At 54.8% G+C, this 21,405-nt stretch overlaps 1 protein-coding gene and 1 pseudogene across 1 annotated transcript; one reads left to right on the plus strand and one right to left on the minus strand.

Moving 5' to 3' along the window:
* The window catches only part of LOC124083045 (voltage-dependent anion-selective channel protein 1-like), a 21,867-nt pseudogene extending 17,235 nt beyond the window's left edge, over positions 1-4,632 (minus strand).
* Pnpla3 (patatin like phospholipase domain containing 3) lies at positions 4,519-20,200 on the plus strand. The gene is given in 9 exon segments (XM_046429154.2): positions 4,519-4,751; positions 4,754-4,816; positions 7,635-7,867; positions 8,760-8,825; positions 11,375-11,584; positions 13,590-13,650; positions 15,662-15,865; positions 17,005-17,137; positions 20,092-20,200. Coding segments are annotated over 9 exon segments (1,200 nt in total). The 5' UTR covers positions 4,519-4,630.
* Positions 20,201-21,405: the final 1,205 nt, after the last annotated feature.

Genomic DNA, 21,405 nt, shown 5'->3' on the forward strand with positions numbered 1-21,405 from the left:
CCGGTGGGACTTGGTGGGCCGTAGCAGGTTGCGTTGGCCAGAGGGCCGCAGTGAGCCAGAGTCCCATGTCCCCTGTCATAGCCTACACATACAACTTTCCTCTTTTCCACATCTCATTTTTCTTATTGCCTCCTGGGCTCATCTTGTACCACATCCATATTTCAGGGTCACCTTCTGAAGGTGCCCGGGCTCAGACCACGGTTGGAGACACTAAAGAACTATTGAAATGAAGTCTTAGGTCAAATATGGGTGCATGAGTTCAACCAAGGCTCTGGGAGACTGGGGATCTCTGAATCAGAAGAATCTCTGATGCAGGCCAGAAGGAGGACCAGGTCAGGGGACAAGCGTCCCCAAACTATGAGCAGCAAAGCTAGGTAGTGTGAGAAATAGAACGTCTGGTGGGCCGTTTCAGAATTCAGCACTTAGCCTTAAATGTAAAATCAGGATGTCAGAAGGGCGGAGGGAGGGGAGGACAAAATGAAAGTCAAAAGAAGTTAACACAGAGGGTGATGGAGTCACAGCCCTTGTCAAGCAAGAGGCGAGGGAGAAGGACCAATGGCAAGAAGGATCAATATGGGGAAGCGTTCAACCCAAGAGGCCTTTCCACCACCAGAGAGTAGAGGAGGCTCAACAACCCTGTAGGAAGGAGAAAGTGCAACCTAGGAAGACCCTGCCCCCATGGCGCTCAGCCCACGAGCAGCCAGGGAGGGACCTTGCGCTCTAGGGAGTAAAATGCCCATGCCCGTGGTGTTGGCTCTGGGTGAGCCTGCTCCCCGGACACCCACTCAGTGAAAGCCTTACTTTCTCTGTACCTTTGGTCTTTTAGTCCGTTCTTTGGATTTGGTCACAGGAGCATGTTTCTCGCAGTAGCATTTTTAAAATGCCACGTCAGGGGCTGAGATTGTGACTGAGGCTGGGGCTCAGTGGTCCCACGCCTGCCTAGCATGTATGAGGCCCTGGGTTCCATCCTCAGCACCACATTAAAGAAAGAAAGAAAGAAAGAAAGACCTTGGCGGTTGGAACTCAGTTCGAGGGCCTTGGACTCTACATGGAGAGGAAGGAGGAATGGGGCCGGAAGAGAGCAGGCGTGCGGGAGTGGCGGGCGCTCCTTCAGTCCTGTTGCCCAAACCTCTGTCCTGGACACCAGCCCAGTAATGAGGACATGGTTTTTGAAAGAGAAGTTGTATTGCTTTGCTAGCAAACAGGTAACACAGGGACTTCTGTCTCAGAGGCCGTGATTCTGCCCGTCCAGGGGAACAGGGAGCTTTTAAAGAGGTGATTGATTCAAAGGTGGCCCAGACAGGGCTCATGATTCACATGCTAATCCTTAGATTTCTTGGATCTTCTGGTGCCATCTCCTAAATCTGAATTACTTGGTTCCCGTGGTGGTACGTGCTCAAGACAGATAACTCTGCCTAGAGTGTGGAAGAAGTGTGATCCTGTTTTCCCTGAGATCAGGGAGGAAGAGGAGAAAAAACATGTCCCCTTTAAAAATAGGGCTATATTTGGTGCTGGGGTGGTGGCCCAGCGGCAGAGCGCTCACCTCACATGTGTGAAGCCCTGGGTTTGATCCTCAGCACCACATAAAAAAATAAATAAATAAAATGAAGGTATTGTGTCCAACTAAAAAGTAAATAGTTTTTAAAAATAGGGCTATATTCAAAGCCCATCTACCTCCTATCTCCTCCCCTAGGCTGTGGACATCTTGAGGGAGGGCCCTCTCTGGGGGCCACGCCCAGCACCCAGTGACCACCACTGGCAGACACCATGGGAGGCCCACCCATATCCCCGCAGCCCTCTCTGTCCCCTGCCCAAGGAAGGTTCCCTGCACAGGTTCCTGCCGCTGCATTTGAACTTACTGAATCGGGAGTCACCTGGGTGAAAGGTGCAGGGTTCTTGCACAGAGTCAGGGCACCTGGGCAGCAGGAAGCAGCGTTTCATTAGCGCTGGCCGAGAGCGCGCGGGTGATGTCTTCCTGTGCCCGCCCTTCCCTGCGAGCTTCTTGGTCTTCTGTCCGTGGATTTGGGTCAAGTGTCCTGTACTTCACAGTCGTAACAGGGTTGTGGAGTCGTGCAGGTTGACAGCAGAGTTGGGCCTGTGCCCTGAGTGTGCCACCCCACCTTTTCCTTGTGCTCCTGTAATTGACGGCGCGTGTCCCTTTCTCTGTTCCAGGAGAGCCCTTATCACGACATAGACACATGGGCTTGTTGGACCGCATCAGGGACACTAGGCACATGAACTTACCAAATTCACCAAACCAGGGAATGACTCGACCATCCCAGTCAGGATGTGTGAGAGGAGTTACCACTAAACTGCAGGATGGGACACTGACCTGTCACCTGGTCACAGGCTGCCTGGCATACTCGCTATAGCCTCTGCCCATGAGGTCGCCAGGCTCCCAGCTGCCCACTCTGCTGCTCATCTCAGTCCCTGACCACAGCACGTCAAGGCTGTCCTCAGGGCCTCTCACGTTGACACCCACACCAGGGTCCTCAGCTCTGCGCTGACCTGACCCCCACAGTGACCCTACATCTGAACTGACTCCTTGAATGACCTCCTTCAATCCTTGGCTTCTTCACCATTTGCTGTGTGACATGTGATCATTACGATTGGATGGGACAGAGGCCTGGCCATCACCGTGGTCAGGACTCTAGGTGAAACCAGGAGTCCTCAGTGAAGTCAGGCGGATGGGACACAGCTGTGAGGCCACCAGAGTCCACAGTGTGGAAAGACAAACTGCCAGTCCCTGTTACTGGCACAGCTGCTTGTGACACAGGGGAACGAGGGGGTGGTGTGACCACTCACGTGCAAAACAAAAGGACAATGGAGATGCCCGGCTTAGTGGACCCTGCTGACTGGACGACAATCCCCCTGCAGCCCAAGGGGCTCTTCCTCCCACAGAACTGAGTACCATAGTTGAGTACCACGTGCTTTTACAGCTGATAAAACAAGAAAAGCAAATCACTGTTCTTGACTGATTCCTATGGGATTTTTTGTGTGATTGAGTGACCCTACAATGACAGACTCCCTCCAACCCCCTTATTTGAGTTTTTTTCTCAGAAATTTTACCTTATAAAAATTAAAATATGAGGGCTGAGGTGGTGGCTCAGTGGTAGAGCGTTTGCCTGGCATGTGTGAGGCACTGGGTTCGAACCTCAGCACTGCATGTGAATAAATGAATAAAAGTCCACCAACAACTAAAAAAAAAATTAAATATGAAAGGAATTGATGTTTAACCCTGCCTTATTCTAGTAATGAGGGATGTTCGTATATGGAGAATATTTATGATGATAACTCAATCCAGAGGAAAAAATAGTTAAGCACATAGGGCCTTATGATCATGGAAAAAACTTAAATTTCCTATTTATTTCTGTGGCAAATAAAGATGGAATGGATAAAAGGCTTTGGAGAAGAATAAGATATATATTTACATGGGTATAAATTTTATAATAGAAGTGCTTATTTAACACACTGATTTCCTCTGTGATCCAGGCACATCACAGCCTTCCTGCACTTGGAAACCTTAGACAGCACTTCAGTACTATGCTTGGGGGCTACTTTGAACCGCAAATTCATCTCTCCCCCCACCAAAAAAAAAGCCCCATGTGAAAAACATAACACTACATTAAACATGAAAAGGACATGTGTTTGTAGTAGAGAGCCCAAAAGGCCCCACGTTCGGCAACATCCGGCCATTTGAATGTTTATGCTGCTCTGTGCATGTCCACTAATGTCTACAAGTGAGCCAAGCCTGAGGCAAATTTGCAAATACAGAATCCACAGATCATAAGGGCCAACAGAGTGCTTGCTTCCATCCCCCACAGGTCTCTTGTTCTGTGTTTTCTTGTTTCTGGGCCAGTGGCATGACCATCTCCTGCCCAATAGAGGGACAATAGCAAGGATTTACAGGGCACAGGGTCAGTCAGGTAGATCTTCCCCTGACATTTGCAGAGCTGAGAACAAGAGACGTAGGCTTAACCAACTGTCCCAGCTTGTCTAGGACTGAAAATTTTTCCTGATGCAGGACTTTCCAGGAAAGCCCCAGACAAATCAGGGTGAGTTGATCACCCTCCAAATAATGTGAAAAATACTGCAAAGTTTTATATATATATATATATATATATATATATATATATATATATATATATATATATATATATATATACATAACAAGCACACTAAATTCTATTCAAAGGTGGTGCCTACTTTAGGCTGGCTCTCCCTGTGATAAAGGCAAATGAGAAAGAGTCACAGGGATGTTAAGAACCCCAGTGGGCACCATCTGCGACTTTCTTCCGGACTCGAAAGAAAAGGAACTGGAAAGGTGGTCCCCTCTGTGCAGAGCGCTGGACGTGTTGGAGTTTTGGACCACTCCGGAGTTGGGCGCGCCCCGGCTCCGCCCCCGGCCGGGCTGGAGGGAGGGGCGGGCGTCCTGCCCGCCCACTGGGTCTGCGGCGGGCTCATTTGCATGGTCCGAGGGGGCAGGACTGGAGGGTGACGTCACGCAGGGAATGCCTAGGGGGTTGCACTCGCTCCGGGCTGGGAGCGCCGGCAGGTGCAGAGTGGAGTGGCCGCGGCCTCCTCCCGACCCGCACCCAGATCCTGCCCCGCACTGTGCCCCGCCGCCGCCATGTACGACCCCGAGCGCGGCTGGAGCCTGTCCTTCGGGGGCAGCGGCTTCCTGGGCTTGTACTACGTTGGGGTGACCTGCTGCCTGAGCGAGCGCGCCCCGTATCTCCTCCACAACGCGCGCAAATCTTCGGCTCCTCGGCCGGGGCGCTGCACGCCGCCACCTTCCTGTCCGGGATCCCGCTGGGTGCGTCCGGGGCGCCGCCAGCACTCCGCGCTGTGAGGGAGCGTCTGCTAGGCTCGGATGCCGGCATCCCCAGGGGCCCTCGGAGGAGCAGGGAAGGGTCACTGGACACTGCAAGTGCATCTTGTAGGTCCCTTACCCAGACCGATTGCCTCCTTCGCAGCGTCCTTTGGAGTATTGCAGTGTCGCTGGAGGTTGAGGGAGCTGTCACTGGACCCGGGAAGGGGGAGCACCCCCAGAGAGGCTTTTCGGGCCAGCGCGGAGGTTCCAAGAAACGTCCGCACCTTCGCACATGAGGCCCTGTGTGGCGCCCGGCCTTGAAGGGAGCTCCCCGCCCCGGGACTGAGAGTGAAGTATTTCGGAGGAGAGGGAGGGTGTGGGTGAGGCTGGTCCCTGAGGTCTGAGTGGCCTAGGGGCTGATTGGCCCTGGATGTGACCGAGTACAGATTTTGACTCCCAAGGTGGGCGTGGATTGGAGGGACTGGAGACATCCGGACCTCTGCCCAGCTCTCAGGGGCAACCTTTGGGTGGACTCCGAGGCAGACGAGCTGGTTTGGAGTCCTGATCACCCCAGGGGCAGAGGGTGGAATAGGAAAGTTGTGAACTCTCCCTCCTTCTCCAGTGTTTGGGACCCTTCCTGGAGGAGTTGGAATGGATTCTTGGATATTCCCCGTCCCATCCTCTTTCCAACCCCCCACCCCACCCCAGCTCACTGTCACTGTCAATGAAATCCCAGACATTTGGATTTTGGCTGAAACATTTATCCACGTGGTTGCTGTGGGAAGGGAGGAGCTGGGTTTGTTTCTCCCCAGCCCAAACTGCTGGGACTTGGCATCCTTCCCAGGACCCACATGCCATCGCTCAGGGATTTTGAGCCAATAGGCAGGGTGTGGGGCAAGTGGAAGCATGGAACTGATGATACCCAAAAGTGCCCAGGACAATAATGCCCCTTATCAGTTTATCTGGGCTCTTTAACAATTTACTCTTTGGGGAGTGACTTGGCTCATTGGGGAAGCCCATGCTGGTAAGCAAAGCTGTGCCATTGGGCAGGATTAGTGAGCAGACCCTGTGCTGACTGGGATTTGGGGATTAGAGAGAGGCTGCCCTGGCTGTCCACCTGCTGGCTGTCTCCCTTGTGAGGGAGAGGGGAGCAAAAGGCAGACAGTTTGGCCTCTAGGAGGATTAGACTGGCCATGTGACCATCTGCACACCTTGGGCTTTAGCAGTGATAAGAGCCAGCTCTTGTATTCTGGGGTGATCTCTGTGCCTCTGCTTGGACAGATGTTTGATTGGGACAGGTTTGTTTGATTAATTGTTCATTGGCACTGGGGATTGAACCCAGGGATACTCTACCACTGAGCTTCATCCCTAGCCCTATTTATTTATTTATTTATTTATTTTTATTTTGGGACAGGGTCTCCCTAAACTGTCCAGCCAGGCCTCCAACTTGTGATCATCCTGCCGTAACCTCCTGTGTAGCTAGAATTACATGCATGTGCCACCATACCCGGCTTTGGACGAAGTTTAAATGCACTGACCCAGGGGGCCTGAATGATACTAACTCCTTTACAGAGGGGGTTCCTAACTAGGCAGAGGATAGCGCAGCCTGGGGCTATGGCTGCCAGGGCACATGGAGGCGCAGGGGCCATCAAGTTCTGCAAAGTGGATCTCAGGTTTTGTCAGGAGCTACTCCCTGGGGACTCTGTTTCCTGTTCTAATCCCTTGTCCTACAGGAGGAAGCTGCTGAGAAGCTTTTCCCAGACCTGTCGCTTGGCACAGGTCCTCAGAGCATCTGAGTGGAGGCTGGGTTTGGCAGGAGAGAGAGACAGACTGCCAGCAGTGTGCGAATTCACGGCGCTGGTCAGGCTCAGAGCTCGTGGTCGGGAGAGGGGGTGGGTTGTGAGTCTGTGAGTTGAGGTCAGGGTTGGATCAGAACAGGCTGCCTGTCCTTGGGCAGCCCTGAATTTATGGCTGGCCAGGTCTGAGGCTGGATGAGATGGTCCTTGTACAGAACTGGGGGGGCCAGACCAGATAGAGCATGACCGTGCTCTACATCCGCATACGGTTTCTGGCTTTAGAAACTTAAGGTTGAGACTAATTATTCATTAGTGGTCTCTTCTGAGTGGAACATCTTGCCGATCATATTTTACCTAATCTCTGTCTCTAAAAGTTGGATAGATTTTGTCCTACATGGGGAAGGTGGTGTGACATTTGGGCAGGTGGTAAAGCACCTTGCTGAGGTCACTCCACTAGCAAGACCTGGAAGCGGGATTCCAACTTGTGTGTAAGGCTACATTCTTTCTCCTGCGTCCTCCAAAGTGGAGATCATCTGCGCGGAGGCTGAGATGCTGCTGTGTTCTGGCTCGGGCTTTGTGAGCATTGCGTTGGGGTGCTGTCAGACCCACAGGCTGCTGCCAGGGGGAGGCTTTTCCTGTGGCTGAAGCAGCACTGTCCAGTAGAAATGCACCATAAACCCCGTGAACCGTTTCATGTTTCCTGGTGGCCATGTTGACCAAAGTCAAAGACTCAGAGAAATGTCACTGAGTCCACTAAGCTCAACATATTATCATTTTCACATCTAGTCAGTATAAATCAATAAATCAATTCCTACTAAGCCTTTGAAATCCAGAGTATATTTTATGGGTCTTGATTCGGACTAGCCACGTTCAAGGGCTGAGTGGCCACATGGGGCTACCGTATGTGTAGGGTTGCAGCTTCTTTGTGAATGGTTTCTGAGTGGCAGACAGTCCTCTGGTCTTGACAAAAAGTCCCTATCTCCAGGGTGGTAATCTTTTTCTATGCATTTGTCTCCTGTCCCCAGACCGGGTCCTGCAGATCATCTTGGACCTCACCTGGAAGGCCAGGAGACGGAATCTTGGTGTCCTACACCCGTCCTTCAACATAGGCAAGTGCCTCCGAGATGGCCTGCAGGAGCACCTCCCAGACAACGTCCACCAGCTCATCTCGGGCAAGATCAGCATATCGCTCACCAGGGTGTCTGACGGGAAGAACGTGCTGGTGTCTGACTTCCAGTCCAAAGCTGAAGTGGTGGACGTGAGTGCTTTGCTTATCTGGGTGTCCTCACGTGAGAAAGCAACACCCAGGGCTGTCGTGGGCCCTGCACAGGGAGACATACATTCTGTGCACACTGGGTGATTTGGTCTGCCCTGGCCGCATGGCCACACCGTCTAGGAACCTCTCCTGGCTGTGTTCCAGAGCTCCGCTGGCTCTCTGCAGATTTTATAATGAGGAGGGCTTCTCAGGCCAAGCCCCCCAAGGTGGGAGTGGCTTCTTTGTCTCCACTCTCAGGGTCTAGCATAGACTAGATAATTTGCAATGAGACATTTGCTGATGTCTTTCCTAAGAGTTCCTTGAGGGAATGGCAGGGCGGTACAAGGGCACCCCCTGGCACGTACAGTCAGCACCCTGGCAGGCAAGTTCCTCCCGTTTCACTTTGCTTCTGGAAGCTTTATCTAAACAACCAGCACCTGCCAGTTCCTTCACGTATCCATCCTTGTCCCCCACTCTCCCCTGACCAGTGTGGCCTCCATCTCACACTGCAGCCCCAGGGTCTCCTGGAAGCTTGTCAGAACTACAGAATCTCGGGCCCTACCTGTGACCTGCTGCGGAACTACCTGGGGGCACAGAGCTGTGGTCCCACCAGCTTCCTGGGGACTCTCATGTGCATCAGCATTTGGGAAGCACTGTTCTAGCCACCCAGTCCACTACTGTGTCCCACCAGTGATGACCCAGTGTGGCTGTCCTGGAGGTCAAGCCCGGGAGGGTAAAGTGGGCAGCGTGGTTGAGAAGTGAGCCTTGGAGCATGTGATGGCCAATTGTTCATCCCCCATGTAGTAAGGCACCCACTCTGTGCAGAGAGCATTCAAGCTTGGCGCCATGTTTGGAGAAGGCTGGAGAGGCCGGGCTCTCACTCTTGTCTCTGCAGGCCCTGCTGTGTTCCTGCTTCATCCCCTTCTACTGTGGCCTGATCCCTCCTGCCTTCCGAGGAGTGGTAAGTGTGTGTGGGCGGCAGAGAGGGCTGCAACCTGGAGACCTCCTTTGAAATGCTCACTGCTCCCACCTTCAAGGTGCGAGGCCCAGGTGCCCCCGGACCGCGTCACCATGCGGGTCCCCGTGCCTCTCAGTCTTGCAGACAGAATCCTTAGCAGCACCAGCTTCCAGGCTGCTGGGCAGCAAAACCTCCTCCATGTGTAATTAATGACCTTGCTGTGGGTAAGGTACACTGCAGGCTCACCTAACCCGCTCGTGAGCAGCGCAGGTAGGTTCCCACTGGCCTAGTTAAGGCGTCAGAGGCTTAAGAATCGACTACTCCTAGGGTAGAGCTTTGTTCTCCCGAGAAGGCAGAACTGTCGCGTTTTCTAGCAGCAGCAACAAAAATCTGTACGTCTAGTCTGACACCCGTCTCTGCTCTGTTGTGTTTGCTCTTTTGTGAAGCACAGGAGAAAGTTGGGGCTGTGGAATGCTCCCTTTTAGGGTCATTTTTAAACTCATGAGGAAGTTGCAGAATGATAAGACCCTGCCAGCCCCTCAGGCAGAGTGAGCTGGAGGTGGTGGTGGATCAACCCTCCTGAGGCGGGAGGTGCATGGCCACTGTGTCAGGGCTCTGCTGTCCCCCACCACAGGCTTGTCTCCATTCACTGCAAGGCAACTCTTGTCCCCACAGGTCAGTACCCAGGACAGGTGTCCACAGGGTCACTTGGGGACCTGGCCATTGAGTGACCAAAGCACATTTTGGATTCTGATGTTGGCCCCTTGTCCTGTTAGTGGCTTCAATATGTATCTCATCTTCTCAGAACTAAGCAGGGGGCCCCTGGGGCGCTGTGGTGGTGACCCCAGATTCCCCAGTGCCCATCTCTGGCTTTTCCCCCTGGCAGGAAAAGCAGCCCAGAGCCCCCTTGGTGCATGCTTCCAGGTGGTGCCCCAGAGCCCTGCTCATCCCCCCACCTCAGGAGTTCCGTGCCAGACACATGTCCATCCTGATCTACAGATGAGATAACTGAAGCCCCGGCTACAGTGTGGTCACTCCAGGCTCTGTGTGGCAGACACCTGGAATCAAGTTCTCACTCTCCCTCAGCACAGCTGTGACACTTTGGACGTATTTCCGAACTGCTCTGAGACTGACACTGCAAAACGGGGTTCTTCACGCGGCATCAGGGTAGATGGAGAAGAGCTTGAGGTCAATAGTGCAGGTCCAGCTTAGACCAGAGCCTGCCAGGGGTGTGGCCAAGGTGGGCTATTTTATCATCATTGTCATCGTTCTCCTGCCCCGGGCCAGAGGCCGCACCTAGAGATTGTCCCGTCACTAGATCAGCTGGACACAGTGACCACCCAGTCAGCATGCTCAGGGGAGTCCTGCCAGAAACAGGGACAGACCTTCCTGAGAGTCAGCCAGAGCATTGCCCTGGCAGAGCGCTAAGCACCTGGAGAGGTTCCACATAGCAGAGGAATGTCCTTGAAGGAAAGATGGTCGCCCCTCGCAGCCTTCACCAAAGGTTCACATGCTAGGTCCATGCCCCTTCATGCCCACGAGGCTCCCGATGCCCGGTTCCATCTGCCACTAAAGCTGTGCAGCTGCACTGGGTGTGGGGCTGCTCAGTAGTACTGTACTCAAGGATGGAAGGAAGGAGGGACAGAAGGAAGGAAGGAGGGAAGGAAAGAGGGAAGGAAGGAGGGAAGGAAGGAAGGAGGGAAGGAAGGGGGAGGGAAGAAGGAGGGAAGGAAGGAAGGAGGGAAGGAGGGAGGGAAGGAAGGAAGGAAGGAGGGATGGAGGGAAGGAGGGAGGGAAGGAAGGAGGGAGGGAAGGAGGGAGGAAGGAGGGAGGGAAGGAGGGAGGAAGGAGGGAGGGAAAGAAGGCCGGGCAAACATATCTACAGTTGTGAACAAGTTGCAGGCTCACATCGGGTCAGTTTTGGACTCGAGGTGACAGTGTCCTGCTGGCCAATGTGTGACCAGCACTTCGATGCTTCGCTGGACCTGTTTTGGGCTGAGCTCTGCTCCCAGGGCTGGCTGGGAAGTCTTCTCTCTGTGGGCCCCGGTGGCTCTGCTGTGGTGGCTGTGACTGGGGATCATCCCAGACACTGATGCAGCTGTTCAAATGGTTGGAAAACCTCCCTATCTGTCTTAGCTATGGGCAATAAGGGTTTATGTCACACTGTGTCCCCAGTGCACAGAGCATCTCTAGTTTATGTGGCCCCTTTGTGTGTGTTCTTTGGAAACACCTGTGGGGATCCCTCCAGCCTTGGCCAGCACAACAGGGTCTGGACCCCACCCTCCGCCCGCCTCGTTGCCAGGTGCCATCAAGCAGTACACACACCCTGTACGACAGTATATAGCCACCCCGAGAGCCAGTGTAGAGCCTGGCCTTCCTACAAGGACCACAGAGGCGCCCAGTGAGCATGGTCAAGAGTGGCTCTCGAAGCCCGTCTCCTGCTCTGTCCACCTGCAGTGGCTCCCAGAACCCCCCCCCCCCAGTATCCTGAAGACACAGTAAAGGTAGCCGGAGCTGCAGACGGCTTCAGTCCCTTTCTCCTTCCTTAAAAGCGTTACATAGATGGCGGATTCAGTGACAACCTACCCCTTGCGGATGTCAAGACCACCATCACTGTGTGCCCCTTCTACGGGGAGTTTGACATCTGCCCTAAAATCAAGTCCACAAACTTCCTTCACGTGAACATCACCAACTTCAGCTTCCGCCTCTGCCTGAGGAACTTCTACCTCCTGTCCAGATTGCTTTTCCCTCCAGACTTCAAGGTGAGTGGTGCTCGGGTGCCGGTCTTCTCTACGATGGGGCGGCCGGCACCCTGGCAGAGCGAGAAGTGTGAAATAGACAGTAAGAAATAAGACAAAGCCAAGACTGGATTTGAAAGTGGGCTCCTGACGGGTCTTTCAGCCCTGATGGGAACCGGAACTGAGCAATTTTGAAAGGCCCAATTCTTTATTTAGGGGAAGTACATCAAAGTCAGGGGTAAGGTTTCAGTGTGGGAGGGGTCCTGCTCAGGTGCCTGTTTCTCAGTGTGGCAGGGGCTCTTTGACCCTCCGGTTGGGAGGTAAGACGGCACCAGCGGGATCTGGGCTTTCTTGAACTCGGGAGCTTCACCAGGCGTTCCCAGAGAAGCAGCTTCTCTGTCTTAACGGCTTGAACAAACCCATAATTCCTGTGGCCTACGACATCTTTCCCCTTCTTTTTAAATTCAAACGATGGTTAGTTACTTGGGGTTCTTGGATCTTGGACCTGAGGATACGGCAACCTATTAGCACGACACAAAAAAGAATTAGTAGCACACATATCATCCCAAGGATGAACCAGGTAGAGTGTTTCACATGTTTCCAGGGTTAAAGCCGTTTAATTTATGAAGTATTGTTCAGCTGGAAACGCGGGGTCTGTGAGCCCGATCTTGTTTTTCTGCATACCCTGGTGTGACCATGTGTCTCCACAGGTTCAAGCTATTATCATGGCTATGCCAAATGCCCCTCAGATGATTTTTAACCTTTCCCCCATCCCATTGGGAAGTGTGATATTTGGCTGTAGAAACACAGACACACTTAGAGTCAGCCTGGCATTTAAGCTTTTGTTCAAATTTGAGGGTAGAAAGCTGCTTACTGATATTTATGACAGTAGCTTTCAAAACACTGAATTTAGTCTCAATCTTTTCATCAATATTCACCTCATTGTATGGGCTTCGGAATTGTGTGGAGCCAAATTATTAAGAAAACGAGCTTTAGTTGGATTACATTTCTTAAAGTTACATGACATTTATCACCTTTTCTCCCTATTCTTACATCTCAGTAATTAAAGCATAAGGAGATTGAGCACAGGCGTGCTGGCCGGAGCAGGGATCCTCCCTGTGCTTCCTGTCCATAAGGTTAGGGGAGCTGCTCCTCTGCTTCAGTGGCTCAAACAAACCCATAGTTTATACACAGCCTCCAACACTTCTCTGCCTCCCTGATGGGATCATCCATCTCTCAAGCAAACAAGAACAGCTCCAGGAAAAGCTGCTTGTCTCAGGAGTCTGGTGATGGCCACCCTGACCATGGGCATCCCCAGGTCACATGGACATCCACATGGACAGAGCCGAGTGCTCCAAGTAGTGGGGGCTGTGGCTCAGGCATCAGGATTTCTTTTCCTTCTTTTTGCTCCGCTGGGTGGAACCCAGGGCCTTGCACGCACTGGGCGGTGGCCCTCTGCCAACACGCAGCCCGGGATTTTTAAAATATTTTTTTTACCACCTGCAGTGGCTTAGCCTGTGCCCAGATACCACCCTGGTTCTGACCTAGTCCCCCCAGGTGAGCAAGTGTGCCCTCTCCTGGTGGAGGTCTTAGAATCCTTGCACATTCACACAGTAAGGAAGGGTGTAGGGTGTGTGCACCAACAGTGGTGTCCCCAGAAGGAGCCACCTGGTACCGCCTGTGCTCACCCGCACCCGGGCTCCACGGGCAGGAGACTGTGCAGCTCGATGGACTCTCATGTCCTGTTGTCCCAGCGACAGCTAGGACGGACCCTGAAATTTGTTGGTGGAGGCTTGTCCTACAGCCAGCAGAGCCCAGAGACACAGCACCTGACAGCAAGGTCTCTGTGGAGAGGTGACATTCAAGCCAAGCCAGCAGGAAGTGGTCTCTTGGGAACACCAAGCCCTGTATCTGGGCACAGGCTAAGCAGCTCAGCCTGGAGGGTTCTGAGGGGATGTTGGTTTGGCTTTGAGATGATGTTTGAATAAGTGGTGCTCAGCACCCCCCACACTTGCTGGCTTCCTTGCAGGTGATGGGAGAGATATGCCTCCGGGGGTATTTGGATGCCTGCAGATTCTTGGAAGAGAATGGTACGTGTGGGCGGGGCTGAGGTGTGTCCTGTATACTGCTTCCTGGGAGCAGCCCGGGTCCTCAAGGTGCTTGACACCGGCCTTTGTTGCTCAACCCACTCATCAGCCCTGAGAGACAGGTGGTCCTTGCCCCATCTCTCAGATGGGGACACTGAGGCTCAGAGAGGGGTGGCATGAGCACACAGCCCTCAAAGGCAGGTGGAGCTGGGCTTTGCCTGGAGGTCCTGACCCAGGTTTCTCCTTCTCCAGGTCTGACCCTAAGGCACTCATACCCAGGGACCAGGAGATCTGACCCCAGGGCGCTCCCCTCCAGGTCCAGGAGATCTGACCCCAGGGCGCTCCCCTCCAGGTCCAGGAGATCTGACCCCAGGGCGCTCCCCTCCAGGTCCAGGAGGTCCTGCTCCAGGCGCCCCCCCCCCACTCCGGTCCTGTGCTGTCAGGGTGCCTCACTCCTCTTGGCTTGGTGCTCGTGACCCCCAGCTGACCAGTGGCTGAGGTGAAACAGGGTTTCTGGGACAGGCCCCAGATGAAGCATTCAGAACTGGCCCCAAGCCAGGTGTGGGTCACGTCCACTGCACTAGTGGGCTCTCCTTCCCAGGCAAGTGCCCTCTTCTAAGTTGTCCCAGTTCACCTGGGCAGAGGGTGACAGTCCCCACTGCCGTGTTGTAGTCTGCCACTGCAGAAATGGTGGTCCTGTAAGGTAGATTGCCTGGTGGCTTTGTGGCCATCTCAGCCTGTGGGTAGCAGGATGTTCACATGGTGATGCCCAGAATGTGTCCTTGTTGTTAAGCCACACGTGTCTGTATTAGGGTGGAACCCATATTACACGGTTCAGAACCCTTTGTCTTTAATGCTAAGAGTCAGTTGAGGGTTGGGGGTTTGGATTATCCTTCAGCTGAGGCCAAGGAGACAATATGAGGACCTCGGTGTATTTATCTACGCAGAAGGTCAGTGCTGGGCTATGTGCTTGGGACAGTGCTGTGAGCAAATGTGGCCTCTGCTGGGCTCAGGGAGAAGTGAGCAGATGGCCATGTGCTGTTGGGAGCCCTGGCTCCAGGGTCACGCAGGAGGGATCTGCAAGTAGGGCTGCCAGAGGCTGTGGCCCCCCGAGACCTCCTCTGAACAGGAGAGCTGGGTCTCAGAGGCTGCAGTGGGCCTGAGGCCTGCAGGCTGGGCTGCCAGGGGCAGGCGAGGGAGAAGGACCTGGAAATGACCGACGAGAGAGTCGGGAAGGGGATAAAGTCCTGGCTCAGCTTCCACTCTGGGGCAGGGGAGAAGGGTCTGCTTGCTGCTCGGGGCCCTTGGCAGGGCCCGGTTTGGCTGGAAGCTGGGAGCGTGTTCTAGGGCCCCAATTCCTTGGTGCAGACTTCAGAGCGGGGCATGCGCGCGAGAGAGGTGTCCCTGTGCGCGCACCTTGACAAGTGGCACCTTGGGCCTTCTGACCTGACCGGGAGCCCAAGGACACTGCCACTGCCTGTGACCTGCCCAGCCCAGCACATGAGTCCTCTAAGAGCAGAGGCCACTTGTTGGGGTCAGTGGCCAAGTCCAGGCCCAGGGAAGGGCATGCACAGGGGCATGATACTACCTTGCCTGCTGCTGTCTTTCAGAGCCAACCCTGGCTCTGCCATGCATTAGCTGTGTGACTTTGGACAAATCCCTTGACCTCTCTGCTTCTGATTCCTTGGCAGGAAGATGGAGTCAGGAAAGCGGTGGGCTGCCCTGGAGCCTGACGGGCAGGGTCCAGCTCAAAGCCTGACCGTGCAGGCTCCACCCATGGGATTGTGATTAGAAATGAGCTATAATCCTTGTCTTTCAACCTTAAGAATCCAGGTGTAAAGCGGGGGTTGGCAGGCCACCAAGGCAGGAGCCAGTCACATCTGTCCACTCGAAAGCTTCTTCCTCCCTGGCACCTAGCTGATCCTGGGCCTGTGGTCCACGCTGGCCCCCTGGTAGCGCTGTGCTGGGTGGTCCCTGCTGCCCACCTCCTCTCGGGCCTTCTCTGCCCTCCTAGGCATCTGTGACTGGCCCCAGCTGTGCCCGAGTTTGTCCTCAGAAGAGGAAGAGCCAGAGGCCATCTTGCCCTGCTGGGAGGACCAGAGGCAGCAGCTGTCCCTGACCCTGGGGCTGGCCGAGGGGGAGGAGCTGCTGGAGCGCCTCAGCACCCTGCCCTGGGACGAGCACATCCTGGACACCTTGTCACCCAGGCTGGCCGCAGGTGCGGGTTCGTTTGGGGCGGTCGGAAGGTGAACACGAGAGAGCAAAAGAGCTTCTCTCCCGTGTTGTGGGGGCTACAGGGCAGAGTGACGGGGACAGGCCGGTGAGCGACACCAGCGCTCAGCTGCACGCAGAGCCTCCTTTCCTCCCACGGGGTCACGACCAGGAGGAAGATGGACCCCAGCTGAGCCCGGTCCTGGTTGCCGGGCCCTGGGCTCAGCTTCCCGAGTGTCCCCCGGCCCAGCTAGGCTGGTGTTTGTGGAGCCGGGGCCAGGTCCCTGGGACTGGGCACAGTCCTTCAGAATGCAGTTCAGGTCCCTGCTCCCTGCCTGTCCCCCGTCCCTGGTCCCTTTCTCCAGATCCCCTCCTGGTTTCCCTCAAGTTAGACCTCTGTGGCATGGGTGCTGAATGGACAGTGCTGGGGTCTGAGGGGTTTTGTCCCTCGAATCACAGGTTGAAGCCCTCTCCCCTCCCCAGGTTGTGGCATGAGGGGTGGGGGCTTGGGGGTGAACAGGTCAGTGGGCAGGGTCCTCGCAAGCGGATGAGTGCTCCTATGAAGGAGGTCTGAGTGGGCCTCCACCCCTCCCCACGGGAGGACACGGAGGTGCCTCCTGGGCAGGAGGGCCCTGGCCACACACCCAGACACCAGGACTCTGCAGGAGCCCTGGACGTGGGCCTCCCGGCCTCCGAACTGTGAGGACTAAAGGTGGACGTATGAGCCGTCTGTCCCACAGCAGTTGTGGCGGCAGCCTGAGCAGGCCGGTCAGGTGGAGGAGGCCACAGGCCAGCTTCTGAGGCTGCATTTGGGGCCACCCAGAGCAGATGCAGTTCCTGGGCTTCACGTCACTGGTGTCCTCGGAGCCGGAGACCCAGCTGCCTTGGCGACTCCAGATCCCCCTGTTGATTCAATCTTTTGTCACCTGCCACGGGGATGCCTGCCCCCTACCACCTCCACAAGGGCTGCTCTCCCCATTGATCTTCTGTGGCTCCCGCTCTGAAGGAGCCACCTGGCAGAGCCCGCCCCACGGCCAGCCTGACGCTCCTGGGCTCCAGGCTGAGGGTACTGCCGACCCGAGCTCCGCCTGGGTGAGTGGCCGCCTCTTCTCTTGGTGAAGACAGATCTCTCCTTGTCTCCCCCAGGGCTGGCAGAAGCCATGAGGGACAGGCGTGGCTACCTGAGCAGGCTGTCCAGCCTCCTGCCTGTGCGGGTCATGTCCTACGTCATGCTGCCCTGCACGCTGCCCGTGGAGTCGGCCATCGCCCTCCTGCACAGGTGAGCTTTCCGGCTGCCTCGCGTCTCCTGCGAGGGCTCCGTGTGAGGGTTAAATGAGGTGACAGGTGAAGGCCCCGGCCCAGCCCGGCTCACAGTCTGCATGCGGTGCCCAGAGTTGCCCAGCTGGCCCGGGGGCCCGGGCAAGTCACCGCCAACTGTGCAGCTGGCTGCGGCCTCTCGTGGCATCAGGCTCAGCAGCTTGTGACCTCATGGGGAAACTGAGGCCTGGAGACGCTGGGTCACAGCTGAGGTCTCAGAGCTGGCTGGTGGACCTGGTGGGGCCTAGCGTTGTATCTTGCCCTTAGGTCTATTCATTTATTTAGTGGTGCTCAAGAAATGAACCCTCACACATGCTAGGCAAGTGCTGGATCACTGAGCTGTACCCCTGCACCCCTGTCCCTTTAAATCACGTGAAGATACTAGAAAGCAGGGAATCTCATCTTCTGTTTGTTAAAGTGGTTCAGAGTCAGCAATTAGATCAGAGCGAGATGTTCCTGGAACTTATTGATTGGTGCCCTCTGAAACGGGTTAGAGCTGGCAGCAGCTTGGCTGTGTAATCACACTGAGTTCAAATCCCAGCTGACCCTCTTACCACAGCTGTGTGACCCTGGAAAACTGAATTTGCCTCTCTGTGCTTCCCATCTAGAAAATGGGGATGGTAAGAGATCACCTTGTCCAGAAGGTGGTCAGAAGACTCAATGAGGGACTAAGTGTGAGGTGCTGATCACACAGGAGCATCCAGTTAGTGATGCTCTTGATTCTATTTTTAGATCCAGGTTGAGTATCTCTTACTCAAAATGCTTGGGACTAAATGAATATTTCAGGTTTGGGAATTTTTTTATTTTGGAATATTTGCATAGACTTTCCCAGTTGAGCATCCCTAATTCAAAAATCAAAAATCCAAATTGCTATTCAGCTGAGCTCAGTGGTATACACCTATATACCCAGCTCCCAACTTAGGGAGACTCAGTGGGTTCAGGTTGGGTGTGTTTCACCTGTGATAATAACGAGAGCAACCATTAGATGGGGCGGAGGATGTAGCTCAATGGTAGAGAGCTTACCTAGCATGCATGAGGCCCTGTAAGGAAATAAAATCAGACAAAAGACATCCCAGCCCTTTTATTTATTCATTTTAAATTTTGACACAGGGTCTTGCTAAGTTGCCTAGGTTGGCCTTGAACTTGTGACCTCTGGCCTCCACCTTCTGAGTGGCTAGTATTACAGAGGTGGGCTGCCTTGCTGGGCTTGGATTGTCCTCCTACCCCTCCTGGTCTGCAACGTCCCGAAGCCATGTCTGGGACACTCACTGTCCCATGCTCAGTCAAAGCCGCCTGTCTCTCCCTCCAGCTCTGGGAAATGACCTCTTGCTCCCCAGCAAGCCTTTCTCCTCCATTCCTTTTCCCCTCTTCATTTGGCTTCCTGTCTACTGACTCCTTCTCTTTCCCATGTTTTTCATCTTTGTCTGTTAGTCTCTGACCTGGAATTTCCTCAGATCTTCTCTTCCAGTCCTGTTCTGTAGTTTTGAGCTCAACAAGCATAAATTCTTTCTTTTGAACACAACTCTAAATGAGCTGAGTCTAGACTATTTTGGAGCCACTCCAACAGGGAGTAAGGTGGGAGGCAGGGCCTTATCTCAGGCAGATAACACGATAGGACATTACATATGACACATGGATCAAAGGCTAAGAGAGCTGTTAACTTTTTGGTAGAAAAGGTTTCAGAATGCTTCCGTGTTTTACGTCACCTTTAAACAGATCAGGCTCTCCTTTTTACCTTCCAAAAAAACATTTGAATTCCAATTTCAGTGTGAAGAGTAACACAAAATTGCATATAACTTATTGACAGTAGGTTACTTTATCCAGCTACAAAACATCAAAGGAGGGCTGGGGTTGTGGCTCAGCAGTAGAGCGCTGGCCTAGCACGTGTGGGGTGCTGGTTCGATCCTCAGCACCACCTAAATAGAAAATAAAGGTATTGTGTCCAACTACAACTAAAAAAAAAAAAAAGGACATGAATAAACACCAACCAAATTTGTTATTTCCATACAAATCCAAGACTACTGCCTCAGAAGACTTGCGTTTGGAGAACACCCTGTTCTTGTTTTATGGGTGTAATATTCTCTTGGAATATTTGCTGTCCTCTGAATTGTCCCTCTCTCTCTCTTCCTGGACCAGTTCTTCTGTTTGTCTCCTCTTTCTCTCTCATACCTTTGTCCTGGGCATTGTCTGGGAATCCGCTGCTCCAGTGTAGGCACCACGTCTGCGCGGCTGGGTTCAGGCACTGTGCTGAGACTGTGTGGCTCCCCTCGGGGTCTCCTCCTGGGAGGGGTGTGCTTGTCGCCCGGCAGAGCTCCCGGGCAGTGACTGACGCCCGGGCTCCCTGTCTTCCTACTGCATCCTGTTTTCTTGGGCCGAGGCTCAGCTCAGTGCTCACCTTCTTCCTGGCCAGCTAGCCCGCAGGTCCTGCAGCCATCTTCTGAAGTCCAGTCCCTCCCTCCCTGCCACTGCCCTCCAGAATCGACCACCCCGACCCTCATGGCCCTTGTCCTGGGTTGTGGTCTGTGTTTGGGTGTCTATCACAGCCCTGGGGGGTCCTCTTTGTGTCTGTGGGGCCCCCCATGGGCACCCCTGGTGCTGCCTCCCGTGGAGCCCTGGGGACCCTGGACAGCCGAGGCTTTTCCTTTTCATCTCCACAAAGTCCCCCGACTCTCCAGGACCCAAAGTGGCCTGGCTTTGCTTTAGATTTTAGGTAGGCCTGTCTTTGCCACCTAATCCCGAATCCACCTCTGGGACGCGTCAGCAGCCTGCCTGGCCCGAGGGGGCCATTGAGGAGAAACTGCTTTGGGTTGCTTTCATTCTGGCTTCGCACCTTAAGGCTGAGCAGTTCTGTGTGTCACGCGTGTGCACACCTGTGTGTGTGTGTGTGTGTGTGTGGTCTTGGCTTCGTTCCTACAGGCTGCTGATCTGGCTTCCCAATATCCCAGATGACATCCAGTGGCTGCAGTGGGCCACCTCCCAGGTGTGTGCCCGCATGATGACGTGCCTGCTCCCCTCTTCCAGGTAAGTGGCTTGGCTGGGGCTTGGGGGCCAGATGGCCTTCCAGAAATGCCGATTAGATGCCAGATTGGTAGCAAGGAGCTCACCCTGGGTGTGGGGCCGTGTCCCGTGGGATGCCCTGAGTCCAGCAGCAGTCCCCGTGCCCAGGCCCGCCTGCTCGGCCTTCTCACCGGGTGAGTGCATTGGAGCCCAGTGTTGATGGTGAGCAGAGAGCCCGATAAAGCAGACGAGGGCACCTGGGTGGAGGGGACAGGGAGAAGGTCGGGGCAGCGGGCGGCACTGGGTGGTGTAGGGAAGGCGCTCTGGGGGCCTCAGGGCAGAGAGGGGTGCAGCAGGGAGAGGAGGGCGGAGGGCTGAGGAGGGGCAGGGCAGCAGGGCCTCTTGAGGGCAGAGCCTATTGAGGCAGAGACCCTGTCCTCCCCTTCCCCAGCCAGTCTCGGGGGGTGGAGCCCAGAAGACTGGGGAGGTCTCGCTTCCAGGATCCTGCAAACTGACCCGGAGCCAGAGGACCTTGTGCCAGGGGCCGGGCCTCATCCCGAGATCAGGGGCCTTGGTTCCCCCCGCTCAGGGGGCGCTTCCTGGGCCCTCTCTGCTCTCCATGAGACTGAGCACTTGGCATAGGGCTTGGCCGCAGGGGACACTCTGCAGCCATCATGGTTGTCAGCAGCAGACATGGCAGAACTGAGAAGCAGGACCCTCAGTTCTTGGAAGGTGACCCTGGGCTGTGAGGATAGCCCATGGGCCGGGCTGGCAGCAGACTTCCCAAAGAGAGGGCTGTGGCCACGGCCAGGGGAGGCCTGGGGAGGCCCGGGCACAACAGTCGGTGTGAGTGGCAGGATTCCCACTGCTCCTGGGGACAAGGGAGTGTCATTTTGGGCAGGGCCCTGCTCTGTGGTGCTAGGTGGTGGCGGTAGAGCACCCTGGCAGGTGAGCAGGTGTGTAGGAACCAGTGGCCCATCTGGGACTGGGGAGGGAGGGTGGCGGGTGTCAGCGGGAGGTGTCCAGGTAGCTCAGGGACCATGGACTTGGAGGAGCCGGCTGGTGACCGCAGCCCTGCACTGAGGCAGGAGGAAGTTTTCTCTGGGCCGGGCTACCGCAGTGTGCAGGTGTGTGGGCAGCGTCGAGCATCCTGCTGGAGCCCGGGAAGGATGGCCAAGTCAGCCCTCCTCACTCTTTTCAGATTCCAAAGACCAGCGAGTGGCCAGCCTGTGC

Source organism: Marmota monax, unplaced genomic scaffold (assembly GCF_021218885.2).
Source record: "Marmota monax isolate L192 unplaced genomic scaffold, Marmota_monax_Labrador192_F-V1.1 WCK01_AAM20220418_F8-fsc00051, whole genome shotgun sequence".
Classification (NCBI taxonomy): domain Eukaryota; kingdom Metazoa; phylum Chordata; class Mammalia; order Rodentia; family Sciuridae; genus Marmota; species Marmota monax.